Source organism: Nerophis lumbriciformis, linkage group LG02 (genome assembly GCF_033978685.3).
Source record: "Nerophis lumbriciformis linkage group LG02, RoL_Nlum_v2.1, whole genome shotgun sequence".
Classification (NCBI taxonomy): Eukaryota; Metazoa; Chordata; class Actinopteri; order Syngnathiformes; family Syngnathidae; genus Nerophis; species Nerophis lumbriciformis.
In genome coordinates, this window is record NC_084549.2 from 39291204 (window position 1) to 39315638 (window position 24435).

Here is a 24435-nt window from a genome sequence, read left to right on the forward strand (position 1 = left end):
TATTATTGATATTGTTATTATAAGCGCTAACACAGACAAACTATTTATAGCGGTGCCGTGCTCTCACTTCCGTGTGTCCCTACGTCTACATCATCGAGCGGTCTGCTGCTTTTGAGCTTCCTTGCTCCCTGGAAGTTTATTGTAGGTCATAAATCATGCATTTCACCTGGACATGAGACGTCTGAGTAGGTATTCTGACAAGTCGGTACACTTTGACTGCCATTTGGGACCCAAAACTGGCGAGAAGGACACGGAAATAAGCTTGTGTTCTGATTATCAGAACACCCATAATACTGGGAGGAGAAAAATTATAATTCAATGATTTAGCACACGCATTTTGATTTATCAAAATTGAAACTGCGGCAGCTTTTTTACATCTATATTTAAGTACATCTAGAAAGGACGTGCAAACTGGTATTTGCACAGAAATGGCTGTGAAAAAGATTGTCCTGCAGCTCTGTCTAATGTATTCTAAAAATATTTACAACATATACATGTTAGACATATCCTCTATTCAGCAATGTGATTTCATTATTTTATAGCTGTTGGTTGGCTGAAGGCGCTGATTAAAACAAATTCAATTCATGCGTTTCGGTGTCTGTTGGCAATTTTTTGTTTTTTTTGTTTTTCTTATTTAGAAAATATATTATAATATATCTACTATATAAAACAATCTTGTAATATGCATTTTGTTGCATTTGGATCATTCTAGACGCACACATGCGTTGCAGTGTTGTGATTGTGCACCGCCTCCTTGCAGATTGTGCGTTAACTGTGCTAAAAAAAAAAAAATGTTGTCTATATTGTAGAACATGTGTTACATATTGCATATGTGTGCTGCTTGTTCAACACTGCAAAACTTTACAGGTTGGTGAGCGTGACAACAAAATGAGTAATCCCATGGCCACACAATGCTGGTAGTGCACGCAAACTCCTCATTAAAAGGGCTAGTCTGCGTCACTTTTGTACTTTTTATCAATTGTACACAGTCTTAGTAGATCACACGCAACATGCAATTTTATAGTTTGCACACGTTGTGTAGCACATATTTTTTGGGATCTTAGTAGATTAGGCTAAAGGTGTTTGAGCCAGTCAGTATGGGTCATAATGGCAATGATCGACAATAATAATAATTTCAAACTGCTGTTTTAAAGGTCAAACTACTGCATATTATATAAAACAGTTAGAAGTAAATATCCTCAGAGAGAATGATTTTCCCAACCTCTGTCAAGATTGTGTAAGCAGCAGAGCAGATAGAGGAAAAGCTGGTTTTCAAAATATTTGGTAGTATTACCTTGGTAAGCTGACTGGCTGGTGATCCACGATTGAGAGTGTCACATTTGAAGTTGAGGAACGATTCGCCCATGGTGTCATGTCCTCTACTCGTATCCTTTTCCTTCAGGGTATGGCTATCCAGTAGGGCTGACAATGGAGGCTCTTGGAGCGCTGTGCACGACAGACCGAGAAAGTTGGAAGGTCGGATCAGAAAGGCTTCCAGAGCGATGTTTGCTGACACCTTAAAAGAGAGGTAGAAATATGAATGGCTGAAAAAGCATAACAATAAGAGGTAGGGAGAGAGTTTAAGGGCAAAGTAGATTTTTGTGACACAAATGTTTAATAGTTTTTTTTTACTATAAGACTGCATTTGCAACTCTCTTTGCCCTATGGTGGCTTATTTTGCAGCTGTACTTAATGAAAAAGAGAAAAGGGTTTTTGAAGTTGTTCCTTATGTGGGTTCAGATCAGGGAATGTTGTTGTGGTTTGTGATTGTAATTAAGGGATATCTATATAAATAGATAGATTGATTGATGGATAGGATTCAAAATTTGTTGTTTGGACACTTAAATCTGTGTCATGATATGCGGGCAAACAGACTAATTCCATATGCACAATATTTGGCTACATAATAACCAAGATAATATATGTACAAAAATCGGGCCAATATTGTAATTTGGCAATCATTTTTGTCAACAACCGAATGTGAGAGTCAAAACAGGATTATTTGTAGATTTTTCGTAAAATTATATGTCCTTTTGTAATATGGGAGAACATACAGTAGTGTGTGTTATCATTGTCTCCATTCTATTCTGGGGTTATATTGGTACTCCTCTTGCTTCGAATAATTCCAAAGGTGGGTATTAACATGCTGAATGAATTTCGTTATATTTACTTAAGTAACTTTTTGGATACATTTTACTTGTCAGAGTAGTTACAATGCAAGATACATCCTATTTTTACATGAATATATTTGTGAAGAAGAAATACTACGTTAACTCTGTTATATGTATTTATATCATATTTATTCATATTCTATTGATTGCTGCTTGTACAAACATATTAATTTGGATCTTTACCGAGCCTTCTTCTAGCGGGCACCGTCTTGGTTTCAACAATCAAATGTAAGCACTAGTGACGTTTGAAACCATTTCACCAATCACACAGAGCCGTGCATACTACTATCAAGCCAGGGATGGGAAGGACTGACACTGTTTACTGTAGGTCGGTATTTTTAAAGCATATGATAAAATAAAAGAAATCTACTTGTTTTAATAAGTGTCAGAAAGTTCTCAAAGAAGACACTTTTAAAGTATGTGACGTGACACCCGGCGGGCGGAGAGAACCGTTGGACAGAAACCTCTTAACAGACGTATTTTGACACAATGTAATTAATACAACGTTAAAAAAACATGTGTATGATTTGTTAAATAGTAACATGCATGACTTTAAGACAGCATTGATCATATTCATTCAAATCATCCACAACATTGTTATTCATACTTTATTTAGTGATGTAAGAATTAATCTCCCAAATACAACAATTTAGACAACGTAATTGACAATTGTAAACCAGCCATTAAAAACAATTCACTGCATAGTTTGTATTAACATTAAATGGTCAAACAGTTCACCAAAATAGCGATGTTTTTGTATGTCTTTGATAATCATAATAACCACACGTGTCATTTAAACACATAAAAACAATACCAACAAAACCAAATAGTAGTGGAAAGTTATCTGTTAGAGACGGAGCTTGACGGTTACTAGTCCTACTTTATTAGCAAGTAACATGTACATGACATGTTGTACAAGTTAATGGTCTTCATATTGCTGCATGACAATGTTTTAACCTTCTCTATTAATTAATAACATCTAATATTGAAACTGCTAATCATTCTGTAATCTTGGACTCGACGAGAACATGTTATAAAATAATTTACACAATATTTCAGCCTGTCAGAACCCCACCCCACCCGCCCCCATTTTCCTCAACTGATGTACTAGCATTTCTTTAGGTGCAAATATCACAGAATAATATTACACTATGTCTCCTAATAGGTGCTATTTTGCGGTCCTTATACACACACCATAATATGTTGAAGCACAGTACGTCAGACTACGGTAGCCGTAATGCTCTGACAATCCATCAAGCGCTGCGGCTTCATAGCTTACCAAAGTCGTGATAAAACATTTTGACAGATTTTTGAGCGCCGCGTGTAATGTTCTATATTCTCAATGGAACATTTAAAATTGTGGTGTTGTTTACCGGCGTCATCTTGCAGTCTACACGTATCTCTTATGTATGACTGCCATCTACTGGTCACACTTATCATTACACCATGTGCCAACTAAAATAGCTTCGAAGTCGGTAAAGCACAACCAAAATTATTCTGTACATTAAGCACGGATTTTGAGCGCGCCTTATAGTCCGGAAAATATGGTATAGTATCAACATGTAAATTTTTTCTTATATATTGTTTTGTTCTTTTTTTAAACTGTTGCTGCTTATTGTACAACGTACTTTGAAAAACATTTTTTATTGAGATTTCTCTCACTCTTTCTTTAATAAAAAAGGACTTGCAACAAATCTAGCATCTATCTATTTCTGGTGTTATTGGCGACTGTACTGTTTAGAGACTCTGTTTAGATTCTGTCGCGCCATGTCTGCAACAAAAAGCGAGCTGACGTCACACTTGCTTCGCGTTGCTGGGAGCTTTTCTCTCATTAAAAGCCGCGAGTGTCATCCTCAATTGTGAAAATCGCTGTCTGCGGACATATTTCAAATGTATTAAAGAACGTCGCTAAAGAAAACGCTGCATCCGCTCTAGACATCCCCGTGTGTATAGCTTACGTCATCACAACATCGGTTTCGGGAGCACTCTTCCTGTGATTAAAGTACATCTTGTCTGGCTAGATTTTTCGTGCATCATTAGTCAATAGTGCACAAATAATCAACTATATATAGCCATTCGTACTGTAACTACCTGCTTGTGTTAATGTGTATATTTGTGTTTTATGATGGTCATTTTTCACATGGTCTGTGAACACATCGTGTCGACGGAGAATGAACAAGTGTTGTGTGTCCAGAAGTGAAGCACAGAGGCAGACATGTGTGCACGGACGGAATACTTGTCGGAATCGGGCGCGTTGTTATAAAAAAAATCGGCAATAAAATCTAAAAAGAGAGTCAGACTTTGTTTGTTTTCTCCTGGACGCTACAATACCTTATATTACTTTATCTTCCTAGTTGTGGCCACTAATATGAAGCCATACATTAAGGAGAAACCCTAAATGTAGTTAAACCGGATGCATAGCGTACCGCTTTTATTTTAAAGCCGGAAAAGTGTGTGATTGTTTTGAGAAAGTGTTTTGACATGTTTTAATGTCGGATTGATTACTCTTTGCAATAAAAAAATATCCTTTCGACTTCCTACCTTTTCATTTCTGTTGAGCTTTTATGTCGTCTTTCTTACTAAATCAGTCACGTAATAATCTAAATGTTATGTTATCACTGCACCTTAACCGTAATCTGAACACGAAAGTGAAGCACCACCCACCTATTTCGATACGCGCAGCAGGCGTTTTCTGGATGTCGCCTCTTCTCAAGCCGAAAAATAGTCCATTCAGGGTCGGTAGAACAACTTGCTATGGCTTTGAACCTGATATTTCCATAAGGTAGACTTTGTATGTCCATTTTTCTTGCTTGTGGCTTATCAATAGCAAGTGAACTGCAGCCAAATTCCCCCGCTACGGCACTGCCCAAGGGTCAAAAAGGAAGTGTTTGCGTTAATCGTCCGATAAAAAAATGTGTGCTGAAATTTATAGTTAACGTGTTATTATTGTGTTAAATCTGACAGACCACGACCAAGCTAGTAACTCAAAATTGTCGCTTCGCAAATCAGCCGTGTAATTGAAATGCATTTACCGTATTTTTCGGAGTATAAATCGCACCGGAGTATAAGTCGCACCTGCCGAAAATACATAATAAAGAAGGAAAAAAACATATATAAGTCGCACTGGAGTATAAATTGCATTTTTTGGGGAAATGTATTTGATAAAACCCAACACCAAGAATAGACATTTGAAATGCAATTTAAAATAAATAAAGAATAGTGAACAACAGGCTGAATAAGTGTACGTTATATGACGCATAAATAACCAACTGAGAAGGTGCCTGGTATGTTAACGTAACATATTATGGTAAGAGTCATTCAAATAACTATAACATATAGAACATGCTATACGTTTACCAAACAATCGGTCACTCCTAATCGCTAAATCCCATGAAATCTTATCTGTCTAGTCTCTTACGTGAATGAGCTAAATGATAGTATTTGATATTTTACGGTAATGTGTTAATAATTTCACACATAAGTCGCTCCTGAGTATAAGTCGCACCCCTTGCCAAACTATGAAAAAAACTGCGACTTATAGTCCGAAAAATACGGTAAATCAATTTAATTCGTGCTTGGCCCTCCCAAAACTCAAATTTTAACATGTAACATGCCTTCAAAAAAGAAAAAATAACTGTTTAATAACAAATGTTTGAAACATATTACAATAGCACTACAAAGAACTACAGAAGTTTTATGAAATTATGTAATATTGTTTAGCATTTACCTTAGGAGGCAACATTTTGTAGGCGTCTCCTACGGGCTGCTTATCCGTTGTGTAAGAATAGGAACTACACATTGGTTGTTTATGATGTACAGGAACATATTTGAGTGATGCCCCGGAAAGGTCAGAGTTGACAGCAAGTGCTAATATATGTCTGTGTACCAAAAATATTACTTAAACGCCCAGTTTGTTGAGTCAGGACTAGACAAAACAAACTGAAAAACGGTAAATACAGCATCTGTAACTTCTCAATATATTCATGGATAATTGTTTGTCATTCGTTGCTGCATGTCGCAGACGCTAGTAGTGGCTTCTTGTGATACGGACTGATGCTGCAGCAGTGCTGACTCGCTGGGTAGGCTGCTTGCTAATAGGTAGGACATGTCTTTAATGGATTTTTTTTTCTGAACTGGTCGTCCGCGTTTTTTGCTTCGCACTAATTTTACGTGTTTCGATGGTTGGGGGGCACAATTGTGTCTATCTCTGAGCGGCCCTAAACCTCGCACGTCAAGGATCTAATCAAAACGTATGTTTGTTTCTTTATTATTTAATTACTGTTGTAAATCTTCATTGCTCAACTCTGTGACGGATACTACTTCAAACGGCAGGGGGTTGGTGCTGTGTCTCAAATTATGCATGCAACTTAAACCACAACAAGAAGCAGCTAATATCTCAAATCGTACGTTGAGGTTTCACTCTGTTCCTTCTTTTACAAACAAAGGAAGGAATTAAATCAAAGGACATTTTGCCCAAGCCAAATCATGTTTCAATATCATAAAAAAATATTTCTTAATGTAGCTACTGTGTGTGTATGTTTTGTCATGCCGTACCTTGGAAATAGCCCGATTGTCCCTACTCAGTGCCAGATCACCAATGCGCTCAACACACTGAACGATGCGAGTGCACGCCCGTGCTTCATTCTGGGCCATCCACAGGATATGCTCCTCTACCAGCATCATGTTGCTGGCTATATCTGAAATATAGTCCCCCAGCTGCAGAGAGAGAGAGGCAGACATGCTTTCAAACGTATGCATGTGCTGGATGACATCAAAGGTGCACACCCATTTGAATTTAAACAGGCCGACATATCATGCACATCAATCAGGTTGACAACAGACATATTTATAATCTTGAGTCAGAATTGTGAGGGAGGCAACGGTGGCTTCATTCATTATAGAGAGATTTAATTTAGATTAGCAGCCTTAGAGGGGCGTAATTGCTTCCCTGGGATGGAAGCTTGCTATTTACTTACTGTACTTTTCATTGTTGCTTCATTTTACTATTCCTTATTAGATGAATGTGGGTGGCCTCCGCCCGCTTTGTCTTAGGAGATATACAACTTCAAATATCTCCTAATAATAGCGTCTCCCCAGTGACCTGTTAAAGGTAATTGGAAAAGTGAGAGCCAGGCTAAGCACTACCCGACAGCAGGATTCAGGGCCTCTGGCTGGCTCTGGCCAGAGAAGTGAGATAAGTTCACCTAAAGCAAAACAAGGCACATCTCCATCCTCATACAGCATTTGTCATTCAGGTCTGATAGTGCTATGGATCAAGAGAAAATGGAGGAGGAAAAAAGTTAAGATTTCTGTAATGGATTAAGTTAGAAGCAGCTTTGTTAAAAATAGTTTTTTAAGCAAGTCACAGCTGTCTTTCCCTGAATGTTCTTTCTATTTGGTCAATGTATGCCTCAAAAAGAAACTATTGTCTCTGTATGAGCTAGAAAACCTGATTGTTTCTTAACAAAATGACAAATCCCTGCTCCCAGACAGCTTAGAACAAATACCCATTTTCCAAGAAGACTATTATCTAACAATGCAAGTACTTTTTGATGGTTATAAACCATATGAGAAAGACAGTTTCATTCGGAACTGCAGTCAGAGAGATACATCACTGCCAGCGAAAAAAGTATATTTTATATGGCTTCAAGTACAGTGGTACATCAGGATACAAGTATCTCAGCTTATGAGTTTTTAGCGTTACAACCTGTCTCATGGCTAACTGTTGTCATTTAGATTGCAAACAAAAATTTGGGCTAAGAACCTCTTCGTGGGGTTGTGGTAACAAATGTCACAGTGAACCCCGTAAAATCCAAGCAAATCATCCAGCGTCTAACTCGTTACATTCGCTGATAGCGAGAGCTGATAACTTTGTTTTCCAACTTTGTCTCAAGGACAGGGCTGAGAAGAAAGAGTGCATGAAAAACAAAATCATCATTAAAAACATAACAGTGTGTGGAGACAACTTGATAAAGCAGTTTAAGAGTAGCATTGCTTGTCTGCTCCATACTGAAGCAGAATGCGTCGCCGCCAACCAAGGATATTAAAACAAAATCTGAACAATGGACATTTTTCCATGACAATATGAAAAAGCTGCCGTATAAGTCCGCTCTCCAAGGTAAATGTAGTACATTATTATTACAATACTTCATAAAACTACTGTAGTTTTTTTTGTTGTACATTATATTATATTGTTTTTCATACAATATCATTCAACTTCATTGAATATTTGTTATCTAACAGTAAAACTAATTAAACTTGTACCACTGTACATCCTTTTGAAAATGTGATCCCTTGTGTTGACATGAACGTCAACTATGAGGTATAGCATCTTATAAGGTCACACATACGTCCTTGCGCTTCTCCACCAGCCTGGTCAGTCTCTCCACAAGGTGCGTTACAAAGATGACATCCATGACGTCAGAGAAGTGAGCTGCTCTGCTGGTGAAGGCCACCAACTGCTGTCCTAAAGGTTGGGCATTTGTGCTGTTGATGGTTATCTGTGGTAAAATGGAGCAGATGTTGCACTGTGGTATCAGAATGAGATAAAAAACAAATTGTAATTATAATAATGCTATTTCATTGGCAGTATCATAGTCATAAAATAGGTGCAATGGTGTCTGTATGGCGGGGGATGTCGTAATGCTGCAACAGGCTTCAACAATTATTTTATATGACCTGCAACATGTGGGCTTTACTACCAAAATACATTCAATTTTCCTGATGCCGGATGAAGTAAATCACTATGCCAATGTGCTGGGTTCTGTGTAAAAAGCAATGGTGGATAAATACCAAATCGTATAACCACAGTTTTGTTGGATTGTTTAAATTCCTTTGAACCGCTTATTTTTGATTGTTTAAATAAAAACAGGTCCTGTCCAGCCATTCAGGCAAATCATATTGTTGATGTAGATGCTCATATCTGCAGTACAAATTTGCTTGACAAAAGATAAATAATAATAAATAAATGGGTTATATTTGTATAGCGCTTTTCTACCTTCAAGGTACTCAAAGCGCTTTGACACTATTTCCACATTCACACACACATTCACACACTGATGGCAGGAGCTGCCATGCAAGGCGCTAACCAGCAGCCATCAGGAGCAAGGGTGAAGTGTCTTGGCCAAGGACACAACGGACGTGACTAGGATAGTAGAAGGTGGGGATTGAACCCCAGTAACCAGCAACCCTCCGATTGCTTCCGATTGCTGGCACGGCCACTCTACCAACTTCGCCACGCCGATAAGTTTTTCTCTTAACCTTAAACCGCTTACTAACCAACCCTCAGCTGAGTGGAGTGTGACACACCTTCACTGTCAGAGATGGATAATTGCATACAACATGCAACATTTTCTACTTGAATAATACACAAAGTAATTTACCTAATACTTTAAATGTGACCACAAGGGAGGGGGTGGGGGGATTAGCATAGAATTATCAAATGCATTAAATATAACAGCATTGTGAGATAAACAAAATATGTATTATCCTATCCTATTAACACTAATAACATGTTGACACTAAGCACATTAGAGTGATTCGACAAATTGGAATATGAACAAATAACATAAAAGGATGTTTGTATCGGCTCGATAACAGTAGCCAAACTCAAACTACGTTTGGAAATATATAACAAAAGCTTGGAAATATTGTGCGTCAATAAGGCATTTCATCTTTCTTGATACATGCATTTACATTTTGACAGAAAAACAATGCACTTCATGCAAATGCAAATGTTAACTCTAGTATTTGTTGAAACAAGCTATTCCGAGTTGTTGGTTTTTTTTTTTGGTCAATTCAACCCGAGCTTTCAAAATAAATTTTACACTACTGAATTTTAATATCTGCTTTTCTCTCATTTTGATTTCTGATTCCAAAGCAAGTTTGGCTTCAGTTTGTTGGTAATCATTGGGGAAATTGGGTAATAATATCACAAAGCCACCGTCTGAGGGCTACCGTTCTGTAACTGTGATGTGGCTAACGAGGAAAATTATTTAGACAATTTTCCACTGTGGGAACTTTTACAGGAACTTTCCCATTTACTCCCGTGAAAGAAACACCCCATGCGTTTCCACCAAAACCTACCCGGTAAATAAAGTTCCACCAGGAACTAATTGAGTTCCTAGTGAGACTTTGGAAAGTTGGCCAGGAATACATCCATTTTTGTCATCCAAATTCTACACACAATACTCCATAATGACAATGTGAAAAGGTTTTTGAAAAAAAAAAGAAGCAAATTTATTAGAAATTAAAAGAAAATAAATCACATGTCCATAAGTATTCACAGGTTTTGCTCAATGCTTTGTTGATACACCTTAGGCAGCAATTACAGCCTTAAAGGCCTACTGAATCCCACTACTACCGACCACGCAGTCTGATAGTTTATATATCAATGATGAAATCTTAACATTGCAACACATGCCAAAACGGCCGGGTTAGCTTACTAAAGTGCAATTTTAAATTTCGCGCGAAATATCCTGCTGAAAAAGTCTCGGTATGATGACGTCAGCGCGTGACGTCACGGATTGTAGAGGATGTTTTGGGACAGCATGGTGGCCAGCTATTAAGTCGTCTGTTTTCATCGCAAAATTCCACAGTATTCTGGGCATCTGTGTTGGTGAATCTTTTGCAATTTGTTCAATGAACAATGGAGACAGCAAAGAAGAAAGCTGTAGGTGGGAAGCGGTGTATTGCGGCCGACTGCAGCTACACAAACACAGCCGGTGTTTCATTGTTTACATTCCCGGAAGATGACAGTCAAGCTTTACCATTGGCCTGTGGAGAACTGGGACAACAGAGACTCTTACCAGGAGGACTTTGAGTTGGATATGCAGACACGGTACCGTGAGTACGCATGCAGCTGCGGCTTCCAAACATTTGATCGCGTGCGTGCCGCTATGTGCATGTCACGTACGTAACTTTGGGGAAATATATGTACTGTATGAACTTTGGGGAGGTGAACAGTACTTTGGGCTGTGGGATTGAGTGTGTTGTGCAGGTGTTTGAGTTGTATTGGCGGGTTATATGGACGGGAGGGAGGAGGTGTTTGTTATGCGGGATTAATTTGTGGCATATTAAATATAAGCCTGGTTGTGTTGTGGCTAATAGAGTATATATATGTCTTGTGTTTATTTACTGTTTTAGTCATTCCCAGCTGAATATCAGGTCCCACCCCCCTCTCACAGCATATTCCCTATCTGAATTGCTCCCACTGCCCTCTAGTCCTTCACTCTCACTTTCCTCATCCACAAATCTTTCATCCTCGCTCAAATTAATGGGGAAATCGTCGCTTTCTCGGTCCGAATCGCTCTCGCTGCTGGTGGCCATGATTGTAAACAATGTGCAGATGTGAGGAGCTCCACAACCTGTGACGTCTCGCGCATATCGTCTGCTACTTCCGGTACAGGCAAGGCTTTTTTATCAGCGACCAAAAGTTGCAAACTTTATCGTCGATGTTCTCTACTAAATCCTTTCAGCAAAAATATGGCAATATCGCGAAATGATCAAGTATGACACATAGAATGGACCTGCTATCCCCGTTTAAATAAGAAAATCGCATTTCAGTAGGCCTTTTAGTCTTTTTAAATACAATGCCACAAGCTTGGCACACCTATTCTTGGGCAGTTTCACCCATTCCTCTTTGCCCATTCTTCTCTGCAGAACTTCCCAAGCACCATCAGGTTGGATGAGAAGTGTTGGTTTTCATCCAGGATGTCTCTGTACATTGTTGCATTCATCTTAGTCTAGTCAGGGAGCTGACTAAGAACCCGATGATCACTCTGTCAAAGCTACAGCATTCCTCTGTGGAGAAAGGAGAACCTTCCAGAAGAACAACCATCTCTGCAGCAAACCACCAATCAGGCCTGCATTGTATAGTGGCCAGACAAAACCCATTTATTTGTAAAAAGTTAGCCAAAATGAACCTGAAAGACTCTCATAACATGATAAACAAAATTATCTGGACTCATGAGACAAAGATTGAACTCTTTCACTGGAATGCCAGGCGGAGGAAGAAACCAGGCATCACTCATCACCAGGTAAATACCATCCTTACAGTGATGCATGGTGGTGGCAGCATCATGCTGTGGGGAAGGTTTCTAACAGCATGAACTGGGAGACTAGCCAGGATCTAGTAAAAAGATGAATGCAACAATGTACAAAGACATCCTGAATGAAAACTAATGCTTCTCATTCAACCTTGCCTGACCCTCATGAATTCATCATTTACTGAGGCGATGACTCTCTGACTGAATATTTATGCAAAATTAATTACACTTGATTTTTAAATCATGTCCTTTTGTAGCCTATTGCATTGTTTTGTTTACTTACACATTTCAGTAAACAAAATATGACCTCATATTGTTCTAAAATTATACTGTACCACTCATCGATACATTATTAGCCTTATTTGGATAAACTTTTACGAAATGTGGCGGAAACACAAACCACACAGGTACACATGACCCAAATATTCCTGAACTTTTGGTGGGAAATGGTCTACTGACAAAAGCTAGAAACATAAGATTTGATAAATGATTTTAAGTAACATGTTGAATTATGGGCAGCACGGTGGAAGAAGGGTTAGTGGGTCTGCCTCACAATACGAAGGTCCTGAGTTCAATCCCGGCCTCGGGATCTTTCTGTGTGGAGTTTGCATGTACACCCCGTGACTGCGTGGGTTCCCTCCGGGTAATCCGGCTTCCTCCCACCTCCAAAAACATGCACCTGGGGATAGGTTGATTGGCAACACTAAATGGTCCCTAGTGTGTGAATGTGAGTGTGAATGTTGTCTGTCTATCTTTGTTGGCCCTGCGATGAGGTGGCGACTTGTCCAGGGTGTACCCCGCCTTCTGCCCGATTGTAGCTGAGATAGGCTCCAGCGCCCCCGCAACCCCAAAGGGAATAAGCGGTAGAAAATGGATGGATGGATGTTGAATTATGGGCAGCACGGTGGAACAGGGGTTAGTGCATGTGCCTCAGAATACGAAGGTCCTGAGTAGTCCCGGGTTCAATCTCTGGCTCGGGATCTTTCTGTGTGGAGTTTGCTTGTCCTCCCCATGACTGCGTGGGTTCCCTCCGGGTACTCCGGCTTCCTCCCACCTCCAAAGACATGCACCTGAGGATAGGTTGATTGGCAACACTAAATTGGCCCTAGTGTGTGAATGTGAGTGTGAATGTTGTCTGACTTGTCCAGGGTGTACCCCACCTTCCGCCCGATTGTAGCTGAGATAGGCTCCAGCACCCCCCGCGACCCGAAGGGAATAAGCGGTAGAAAATGGATGGATGGATGGATGGATGGATGTTGAATTATATGTATTTAATATGTCATCATCGGATTAATATACTGCACGGTTAGCTAAATAAAAAATGTGTTTACAGATCATTTTATTCTGCATTTATACATTTTCAACAATTTAGTAGAATGGCCCTTGTATTTGAGTACCCCTGCTTTAGAGCTACAAAGTGATGTCATGGCATAATTTCTTCTAGTATTTTTGTCTGGATAATAATAATGATCAGAGCAACCATTGTGTTAATCATTATCTCTCAACATCACACAATAACAAACTGATGGTACAGCACATGCAATTATTACCTGGGTGAGCTCATGAAGCACACGTGTGAGTTCACTGGCATAAGGACACTGAGTGTAGTCCTCAGCATCCCACCGTCCAGTGCGGTTGCAGCGCCGCCAAGCCTTCTTCACCCGATGGCTCGAGAAACGAGGAGCACTGCCTGACGGGTGGGAAGCAGAGCCAAAGGTGGCAGGAGCACAAGGCAGGAAGGCCAAGATGCCTGCAAGAGTCTGTGGCCACCTGCAATCACATCACCAAATAATCCAGTGATTTGGGGTGTCTCGACTGATGTTGAAATGGCTCTGGAGTGGCTCAAATGCAGACAAATATAAGTACATTTTGGAGTGTTTTCACCACACAGATATAAAGTTGAATAAAGAGTGAACAACAGAAAAGACGGTGTGTTCAGATACAATGACAAAGCCCAAGGTGTTTTTTAAAACACTTGACGTTGAGTTGAGTTGAATTTGAGTTCATTTGGAACATGCATGCATACAACATGATACATCGCAATTTCCAGTTCCTCTATTGAACATGTTCGAAAAGGAGTAGGAAGAAGCAGAGCTTATTCAATCCTACTACATTCCTTTTACATAGCAGTTGCTAAAACTTTTGTTCACTTCCTGTTCTCAATTTATTCACAATATACTCCATGACTAATACCAATACAAATAAATAAATAACAATTGGTGAAGTAAGTTATATTTCATATGGTGAGATGAGTAAGATTATCTTGAAAATGAATAAATGGATGAGATACATTCAGAATGTTTATCATGGTTCTTCTTTTTTGTACTTTGTCAACACTTCAAGTTTGAAGAGTTTCTTGAAGTGGATCATATTAGTACATTGTTTGATTTATTTGCTTAATCCATTCCATAATTTAATTCCACATACTGATATACTGAAAGTCTTAAGTGTTGTACGTATATGTTTTAAATTACATTTTTCTCAAATATTATATTTCTCCTCTTTTGTTGAGAAGAATTGTTGTATATTCTTGGGTAGCAAATTTTAGTTTGCTTTGTGTATAATTTTAGCTGTTTGTAAATTCACTATGTCGTGGAATATCAGTATTTTTGATTCAATAAATATGGGGTTTATATGTTCTCTATATCAAACATTATGTATTATTCTAACTGATCTTTTTTGTAACACTATACCGCCCCGGTATAGCTCGGTTGAGGCGGTATAGCTCGGTTTGTAGAGTGGCCGTGCCAGCAACTTGAGGGTTCCAGGTTCGATCCCCGCTTCCGCCATCCTAGTCACTGCCGTTGTGTCCTTGGGCAAGACACTTTACCCACCTGCTCCCAGTGCCACCCACACAGGTTTAAATGTAACTTAGATATTGGGTTTCACTATGTAAAGCGCTTTGAGTCTCTAGAGAAAAGCGCTATATAAATATAATTCACTTCACTTCACTTAATGAATGAAGTATACTTTTGTAGTTATTTCTCCATATTTCTACACCAGTGTTTTTCAACCACTGTGCCGTGGCACACTAGTGTGCCGTGAGATACCATCTGGTGTGCCGTGGGAGATTATCTAATGTCACCTATTTGGGTTAAACATATTTTTTGCAAACCATTAATTAGTCTGCAAATGATGTGTTGTTGTTGAGTGTCGGTGCTGTCTACAGCTCGGCAGAGTAACCCTGTAATACTCTTTCATATCAGTAGGTGGCAGCCGGTAGCTAATTGCTTTGTAGATGTCGGAAACAGCGGGAGACAGTGTGCAGGTAAAAAGGTATCTAATGCTTAAACCAAAAATAAACAAAATGTTTGTCCCCCTAAGAAAAGGCATTAAAGCTTACGGAAGGCTAAAACGAAACTAAAACTGAACTGGCTGCAAAGTATAGAAAAACAGAATGCTGGACGACAGCAAAGACTTACTGTGGAGCAAAGACGGCGTCCACAATGTAAATCCGAACATGACATGACAATCAACAATGTCCCCACAAAGAAGGATAAAAACAACTGAAAAATTCTTGATTGCTAAAACAAAGTAGATGCGGGAAATATCGCTCAAAGGAAAACATGAAACTGCTACAAGAAAATACCAAAAAAAAGAGAAAAAGCCACCAAAATAGGAGCGCAAGACTAGAACTAAAACACTATACAGACTCAAACTAAGTCACAGCGTGATGTGACAGGTCATGACAGTACACCTACTTTGAGACAAGAGCTATATTGATGGTTATGGTTTAAAATGATATCAAACAATTGTGACAACGACTTTTTACTCTCAACTGAGTTTCGTTTTTTAATGATTTCTGCTGGTGGTGTGCCTCCGGATTTTTTCAATGCAAAAAATGTGCCTTGGCTCAAAAAACGTTGAAAAACACTGCTCTACACAATAACTCATATATAGTAACACTGACGTGTAAGTAACTAATGCAACATGTAAACTGTATATATGATAATGATGTGTGATTGGTGGAATGTCACTGCGAGGGAGTGGCCTAGAGAAATGGCGGGAAAGAGAAAGTCACAAAAAAAAAAAAAGGCCAGATGGAGGAACTGAGGATTGCGAGATCCAGCAAGGTTCCTGACAGGAGGCACCAGATGGCAATGACTGTTAGCAAAATATAGCATTTCCATATTTTGTTTAAAGCTTACCCTAAATAGATGTTGCCTTACTCTTTTAAGAGGCTAAGCCACTTCATAAAGATGATCATCGGGGTGGTATAGCTCGGTTGGTAGAGCGGCCATGCCAGCAACTTGAGGGTTGCAGGTTTGATCCCCGCTTCCGCCATCCTCGTCACTGCCGTTGTGTCCTTGGGCAAGACACTTTACCCACCTGCTCCCAGTGCCACCCACACTGGTTTAAATGTAACTTAGATATTGGGTTTCACTATGTAAAGCGCTTTGATTCACTAGAGAAAAGCGCTATATAAATATAATTCACTTCACATCATTAAATAGTTATTATAACATAATAAAACCATTGTACATGTATGATTTCAATCAATATCTGGAAAATTAATGGTGGGAGATTAAAAGTCTCATAAATTTCACCCAGATGATGAAAATGTGATAATGTTTAAATATTAGAGATTAAATGTTTGTTTGTTTGTTTTTTTTATTTCTATTGAAGGTCCCAATGAAAAAAAAATGTTGCTACAGCAAAACACAATCTTTATTCAGACACATCAAAAGAATGCTGGTAAAATTAATTGTGGTCAATTAAACTTGATGATTTGAAAGGTTATTTTTAAGGAGACAATTTGCAGAGCTGGATTAATAATACAAATAATAATACATTTTATTTATAAGGCGCCTTTCTGGGCACTCAAGGACACCGTACAAAATCACAACAATAAAATCAAATTGGATAAAAAAACAACAACAACAACAACAACAACAAAGAGAAATAAAAAGATGATTACAATGAATAAGCAGTCAGGAATAGGTGTGTTTTGAGTCTTGATTTGAAGAGGGATATTGAATCTAAATTGCGAAGGTCTGGTAGACGGCTGCGTTGACCCTGGATCTCAGGAAACAGAGTGGACCGACACCAGCAGATGACATGGCACCCCAAACCATCACCCAACCATGCAAATTTTGCATTTCCTTTGGAAATCGAGGTCCCAGAGTCTGGAGGAAGACAGGAGAGGCACAGGATCCACGTTGCCTGAAGTCTAGTGTAAAGTTTCCACCATCAGTGATGGTTTGGGGTGCCATGTCATCTGCTGGTGTCGGTCCACTCTGTTTCCTGAGATCCAGGGTCAACGCAGCCGTCTACCAGCAAGTTTTAGAGCACTTCATGCTTCCTGCTGCTGACCTGCTCTATGGAGATGGAGATTTCAAGTTCCAACAGGACTTGGCGCCTGCACACAGCGCAAAATCTACCCGTGCCTGGTTTACGGACCATGGTATTTCTGTTCTAAATTGGCCCGCCAACTCCCCTGACCTTAGCCCCATAGAAAATCTGTGGGGTATTGTGAAAAGGAAGATGCAGAATGCCAGACCCAAAAACGCAGAAGAGTTGAAGGCCACTATCAGAGCAACCTGGGCTCTCATAACACCTGAGCAGTGCCAGAAACTCATCAACTCCATGCCACGCCGCATTAACGCAGTAATTGAGGCAAAAGGAGCTCCAACCAAGTATTGAGTATTGTACATGCTCATATTTTTCATTTTCATACTTTTCAGTTGGCCAACATTTCTAAAAATCCCTTTTTTGTATTAGCCTTAAGTAATATTCTAATTTTGTGACACACGGAATTTTGGATTTTCATTTGTTGCCACTTCAAATCATCAAAATTAAATGAAATAAACATTTAAATGCATCAGTCTGTGTGCAATGAATAAATATAATGTACAAGATACACCTTTTGAATGCAATTACTGAAATAAATCAAGTTTTTCAAAATATTCTAATTTACTGGCTTTTACCTGTATATATATATATATATATATATATATATATATATATATATATATATATATATATATATATATATACACATGTATATATATATATATATATATATATATATATATACACATGTATATATATATATATATATATATATATATATATATATATATATATATATATATATATATATATATATATATATATATATACATAGATACATATACATTGATATATACAGTATATCATTTATATGTATTTATTTTGCTGTTTTTGTTTACATGTTTAAGGTGTTTTAATGAATATACATGCATGTTTAACACATATAGATTCCTTTCTGTCATGAAGACTAGAATATAAGTTGGTGTATTACCTGATTCTGATGACTTGCATTGATTGTAATCAGACAGTAGTGATGATAACGTCCACGTTTTCAAATGGAGAAGACAAGTTCCTCCTTTCTGTCTTATACCACATGAAAGTTTCCAGCTTCCATATTCGTTTTTATATACTTTACAAGAAATATATTGGCGTCAAACTCCGTAGCTTGCTAGCTTGTTTGCGCTGGCTTTCGGAGACTCTTGTTTTGAAAGCGCAGGCGCGATGGAGCGGCACTTTTATTGTGAAGACAGGAACGTCCTCATGTGCGGTCAGTCTTTAGGCTTTTGACAGGATGTACGGTTGAAATAAAAAAGTATCTTTTTTCCTTCACACTTTTGATTGATTGATTGGAACTTTTATTATTAGATTGCACAGTACAGTACACATTCCGTACAATTGACCACTAAATGGTAACACCCCAATACGTTTTTCAACTTGTTTAAGTCAGGTCATGTGACCACTTGGCTCTGTTTGATTGGTCCAACGTCACCAGTGACTGCATCTGATTGGTGGAACGAAGTGAAACGTCACCAGTAAGGCAGGCACTTTGAAGGTCTGTCTGACAGACCAAAACAAACAAAGCGTGCATTAACAGATCGATAAAAATTAGTAGCGAGTAGCGAGCTGAATGTAGATAAAAGTAGCGGAGTAAAAGTAGCGTTCCTTCTCTATAAATATACTTAAGTAAAAGTAAAAGTATGTTGCATTAAAACTACTCTTAGAAGTACAATTCATCCCAAAAGTTACTCAAGTAGATGTAACGGAGTAAATGTAGCGCGTTACTACCCACCTCTGGTGGGGCGCATACTTTTAGCGTCACTTCCTGTGTGGGTGCGGTCTTTCTGGCGTCACTTCCTCTCCGAACTCACTTTGTAAACGATCAATGAGTCCATACAAAGCTAAGTGCCGGAGATTCAAGAATTACACGGTTGACTTACCCGTGTAAAATTTGTCCGAGGAGGGGAACCTAAACAATGGTTTAGTGTGGCTGAAACGGGGCTTAGGCTAAATAATTATTCGTTTAAGGGGTTAAACGATTTAGTGTAGACATGGCCTAAGTGCTCAGCCGTCATTGGAGTGCAAAGTCTGAAATTACCATTAACACTGAATTATCTTTCCGTCAAGGTAACCTTTTATAGGCTGTCCAAAATTAGGGTCTACAGTCTGAGTAGTGCACATTTATAAGCGGCTGATGTCATCGCACCGCACAAAGGCTATCCAAATCCGAAAAAACGTGTTTTAATACATCAGGTTAATCTCCTTACAGAGATCCTCTTTTCTCTTGCCTGTAAAACCTACAATAAAAATAACTTTGTTTCTATATTGTAAGATTGTTTTTTCATTTTAGTTTTGCTCTTTGGTCCTGATGGCAGATATCCTCCCGTCATGATGTCAGTGTAAAGTTGAGCAAATGTGATACAAGCAGGAAGTGTGCGGAAGGCTCGACCGTCCAAATTCACATGAATGATCTTACAAAGTGTGTCCTCCCTTCGACAGCATGGGCAGAATCCTTGGTCGACTGCAAACATAGAATTTGGACACCGCCATAGCTAACATAATGTTCTTAATTGCAAAAGTGTATGCAAGATCATATAAAATGTTTAATACTATAATCCCAATTATCACATGGTTTTATGTGTTCACGTCAAGCAAGCGGTGTACCAATTCTCCTCTAAGGTTAAGAGAAGGGCGTATTGCAGAGGGTTGTATAGCTCTCGAAACTTATGAGGTCCCGACCACACTTGAAACCAAGTGTTATGAGGAAAAAGCTCAGCAGAAAACACATACATTTAACACAATTTAAGCATTCATGACACTAGTGGTTTATAAGGTATTCAATTATTTCCTACTCCACGCTATGTTTTGAATGTAATAGCAAGTAAACTACAATGTCAGACTCGACCCAAAAAAAATTAGAACCTACAAATCTTTGAATAAATCTGTTAATAAAATATTTCTTCTTTTCTTTTTCAGGGTATACAAGTCGACTCTGTGCATGAAATATTGGAACGATAGTTTTCCCCAACACGTCCTGGTCATGTCAGGCTTGTCCCTGACAGTTTGGCCATGTTTTAGTTTTTCCTCTGCGTTTGTCTTTGTTTCCTGTCAGCGCTCTTATTTTGGTTATTTCCGGATTATCTCCCTGAGTGCTTTGTCCCCTCAGCTGTGGCTGATTGGCATACTTGCCAACCTTGAGACCTCCAATTTCGGGAGGTGGTGGGGGGTGGGGGGATGGGGGGGCGTGGTTGGGGGGGGCGTGGTTAAGAGGGGAGGAGTATATTTACAGCTAGAATTCACCAAGTCAAGTATTTCATATGTATATATATATATACATATATATATATACAGTGTATATATATATACAGTGTATATATATATATATATATATATATATATATATATATATATATATATATATATATATATATATATAAGAAATACTTGACTTTCAGTGAATTCTAGCTATAAATATATATTTATTTTACCTTATATATATATATATATATATATATATATATATATATATATATATATATATATATATATATATATATATATATATATATATATTTATATATAAATAAAAGAAATACTTGAATTTCAGTGTTCATTTATTTACACATATACTTGTTGAGTTAAGGGTTGAATTGTCCATCCTTGTTCTATTCTCTGTCACTATTTTTCTAACCATGCTGAACACCCTCTCTGATGATGCATTGCTGCGTGGCACGCACAAAAGTGCTTTCATCAAATGCACTAGATGGCAGTATTGTCCTGTTTAAGAGTTTCACAACATTGCTGTTTACGGCAGACAAACTGCTTTACGGTAGACGAAAACGTGACTGCTGTTGCTGTGTGTTGTTACCGCGCTGGGAGGACGTTAATGAAACTGCCTAACAATAAACCCACATAAGAAACCAAGAACTCGCCCTCGATCATTCTACAGTTATAACGTCATTGGGCAGGCACGCCATTTATATTGTGGGGAAGCGGACTGAGGTCCGCATGGACCTGAATTTCAGGAGATTTTCGGGAGATAATTTGTCCCGGGAGGTTTTCGGGAGAGGCGCTGAATTTCGGGAGTCTCCCGGAAAATCCGGGAGGGTTGGCAAGTATGCTGATTGGCACCTGGCCACACCTGATGTCAATCAGCCAGCTGCTATTTGAACCTGCCTTCCCCTCCAGTCAGTGCTGGATTATTGTCGCTAATACTTGTTAATGTCATTCCTACCTGTCGTGTCGATATCGTTATAGCTACTACCTGTCGTGTTACTACTTGTCCTTGTACCTGTCGTCGTAGCGGTAAGCTGTTCCTGTTAGCTATTTGTAGTTTGCTTTCTCGTAACTCTTTTGTTTTGTGTTTTCTTGTTAGCCATTAGCTGTTTCCAGTTTTCTGTTTGCTGGTTCCTGTTTTCAGTTTTGGCTATTCCTAGTTCCTGGTTTGTGTTTTTACCTTTATTTTATGAACATTAAATCATGTTTTCCTGGACAAAGCCTGTCATCTCTGCATCACCAACAACAGACTGTGACAGGTCAACCAAGAAAAATATATTTTGCGTGAAGGCCGATTTCTCCAACAAATCATACAGAGGAGTGCAAGCACATTTTGGGAGAAAGTTTCAGTGTCCTCATACTTTTGACTGGGTACGGAAGTTGTGCAACTTCCTAATTTTAAAATATGGAAGTAATATTGTAGCAAAATGTAATTGACAATTTTTCGCGACACACTGGATCATATTTTGGACAAAGGAAACATGTAAGCAACACGACCAAGATAACTGAAACTATGGGAGATGATCGTACACAGACTTAAGTTTATGGTCAGCACATTTCTTGAAATTTGCTTGACCTTTTTTTGGGGGGTCGCATTGTAATAGTACAGCGGTACTAATAAAGAGAAAAAGGTAATGCTGTCCGTGTACTGGTCCTTTTTTTTCATGCGCCTAATGGTGCGCCTAATACTACTGAATGTAAACAAATGTCGTGGATCTCCACAAATATCGATTGTATCAATATTAATCACAAGAACCGTTTATAGTCAATACTACAATGATTACATCAATAGGTTTTTTTTATTATCACTTTAAATATCACCAATGTATGACCCTGTAAACTACTCTGTATTGTATTCCTACCCAAATGTGTAGTATCAACCAAAACTTATGTAAAGTATCCAAACAACAGAAGAGTTGTGCTTATTGTGCTTATTACATGTTACCAGAAGTGTAGATACAACATGTTAAAACAGAAAGTAAGACGATATTAACAGTAAATGAACACGTAGATTAATCATCATCTATCGATTGTCCGTCATAATGTTGACAAAATAATAGAATGGGAAAAGACACATTAATTTTACTGCATACATCAGCAGCTAAATTAGGAGCTTTCGTTTGCTTACTTACTACTAAAAGAGAAGTTGTCTAGTATGATACATTACGTTACGTTAGTGTGATACTATGTTATATAATGCCCAAATTGTTATTTAATTGTAATAAGACATGTACTGTATGTTTCATGTATCATAAGATTTTCTGTTAAAATATAGCCAATAGTGACAATTTTTGCTGTACCCTTTATTTAAAAAAATATCGAAAAGTATCAAAATACATTTTGGTACGGGTACTGGTACCACAATACTGGTATCGAGTCAACCCTACATTGTATTAATGATTAGATGGATAATCTACTATCAGAATTTACATTAGCTCAATGTTTGGAATGTTGTTTTTTTAATTCTGTGGCAGCGCCGGGGCTGGCGAACTTGCCGGCTCCGTTTTCGTTTGTTGTCGTGTTGGTGGGTTTGTTGGGTGTCGGCCCGGGCCTGCCATCGCGCCCAGTATCGTGCAGTCGTCTCGGTGCCGGCTTGTCTGGGGTTGCCCTCAGGGGGTGGGAGGTGCGCGGCCGGATCTTTGGGGGCGGGGGTCGAAGTGATCGGCTGGTTCTAGGTGGACAGTGGGTCCTGGGGATTGCTGCCCCGCCTGTGTATGGATTTGTTTATAAATGTGTGTGTGTGTGTGTATGTGTGTATGTATGTATGTAATAATTGTTATATATATATATATATGTGTGTGTGTATGTATATGTGTATGTGTGTGTATGTGTATGTGTACGTGTATACATATATAAATATGAATGTGTGTATATATATATATATATATATATATATATATATATATATATATATATATATATATATATATATATATAGTAAGGAATCTTCAAGGTCAAGAAGGACTGACCCAATTAGAAACCAGTACTAAAATATACCGGTACTTGGTATACATCACTAATGAATAGTGTAGAAGTTGATGTGATCACCTCGCAGAGTTGTGGCTAAATTGGGGCTGGAAGTCTTTCAAATAAGTTGGCAGTTCTGCTCTCATTAGCATAACAAGTTCCTTCATCGCTACCTTGTTTGTAATATTAATGTATTCATATTTTTAAAGTTATAATCGGTTATAGGCTTTCACCAATTATTTTTTTCCACCCCTACTTCTTATTTATTTAATAACATACTATCTAATAATAACAGCTTCCGAGTGGTTTGGGGTGATGACGTAGGTGCAAACAAGTGGCATTTCATTTCTTAGAGCGTGTTTTCCACCACTACCTCTTGCGTCTCTTTAGAGAGCAGAATAAGGAGCGTGATTAATTTCAGCGTGTCTGCCTTCATGAATATGCAGAATATATGCTGATCATCAGAACACCCACAGTGCCAGGAGGAGAAGATGCAAATATAAGTATTTAGCACGCGCAGTGCGATTTATCAAGGCTGATCACTTGCTCTATTTTGCATCTTTATTCAGCACTTCTGAAAAATAGGTGCAAACTGACACATATGACTGTGAGAAGGATGGTGCTTGTGCTGCAAAGACAGACGATAGACAGAGTAATTTCAGTCCTGCGTGTGTGTCACCATATCC

At 38.5% G+C, this 24435-nt stretch overlaps 1 protein-coding gene across 3 annotated transcripts in view; it reads right to left on the reverse strand.

Moving 5' to 3' along the window:
• adgra1b (adhesion G protein-coupled receptor A1b) overlaps positions 1-24435 on the reverse strand; it is a 522173-nt gene that overhangs the window by 273183 nt on the left and 224555 nt on the right. For all 3 annotated transcript variants that reach the window (XM_061962586.1, XM_061962578.1, XM_061962594.1), the window contains 4 exons: positions 13768-13987; positions 8522-8671; positions 6726-6887; positions 1295-1516 (listed from right to left, as the gene is read on the reverse strand). In XM_061962586.1, the coding sequence (XP_061818570.1) occupies positions 1295-1516; positions 6726-6887; positions 8522-8671; positions 13768-13987 (754 nt within the window). The remainder of the gene's footprint in view (positions 1-1294; positions 1517-6725; positions 6888-8521; positions 8672-13767; positions 13988-24435) is intronic.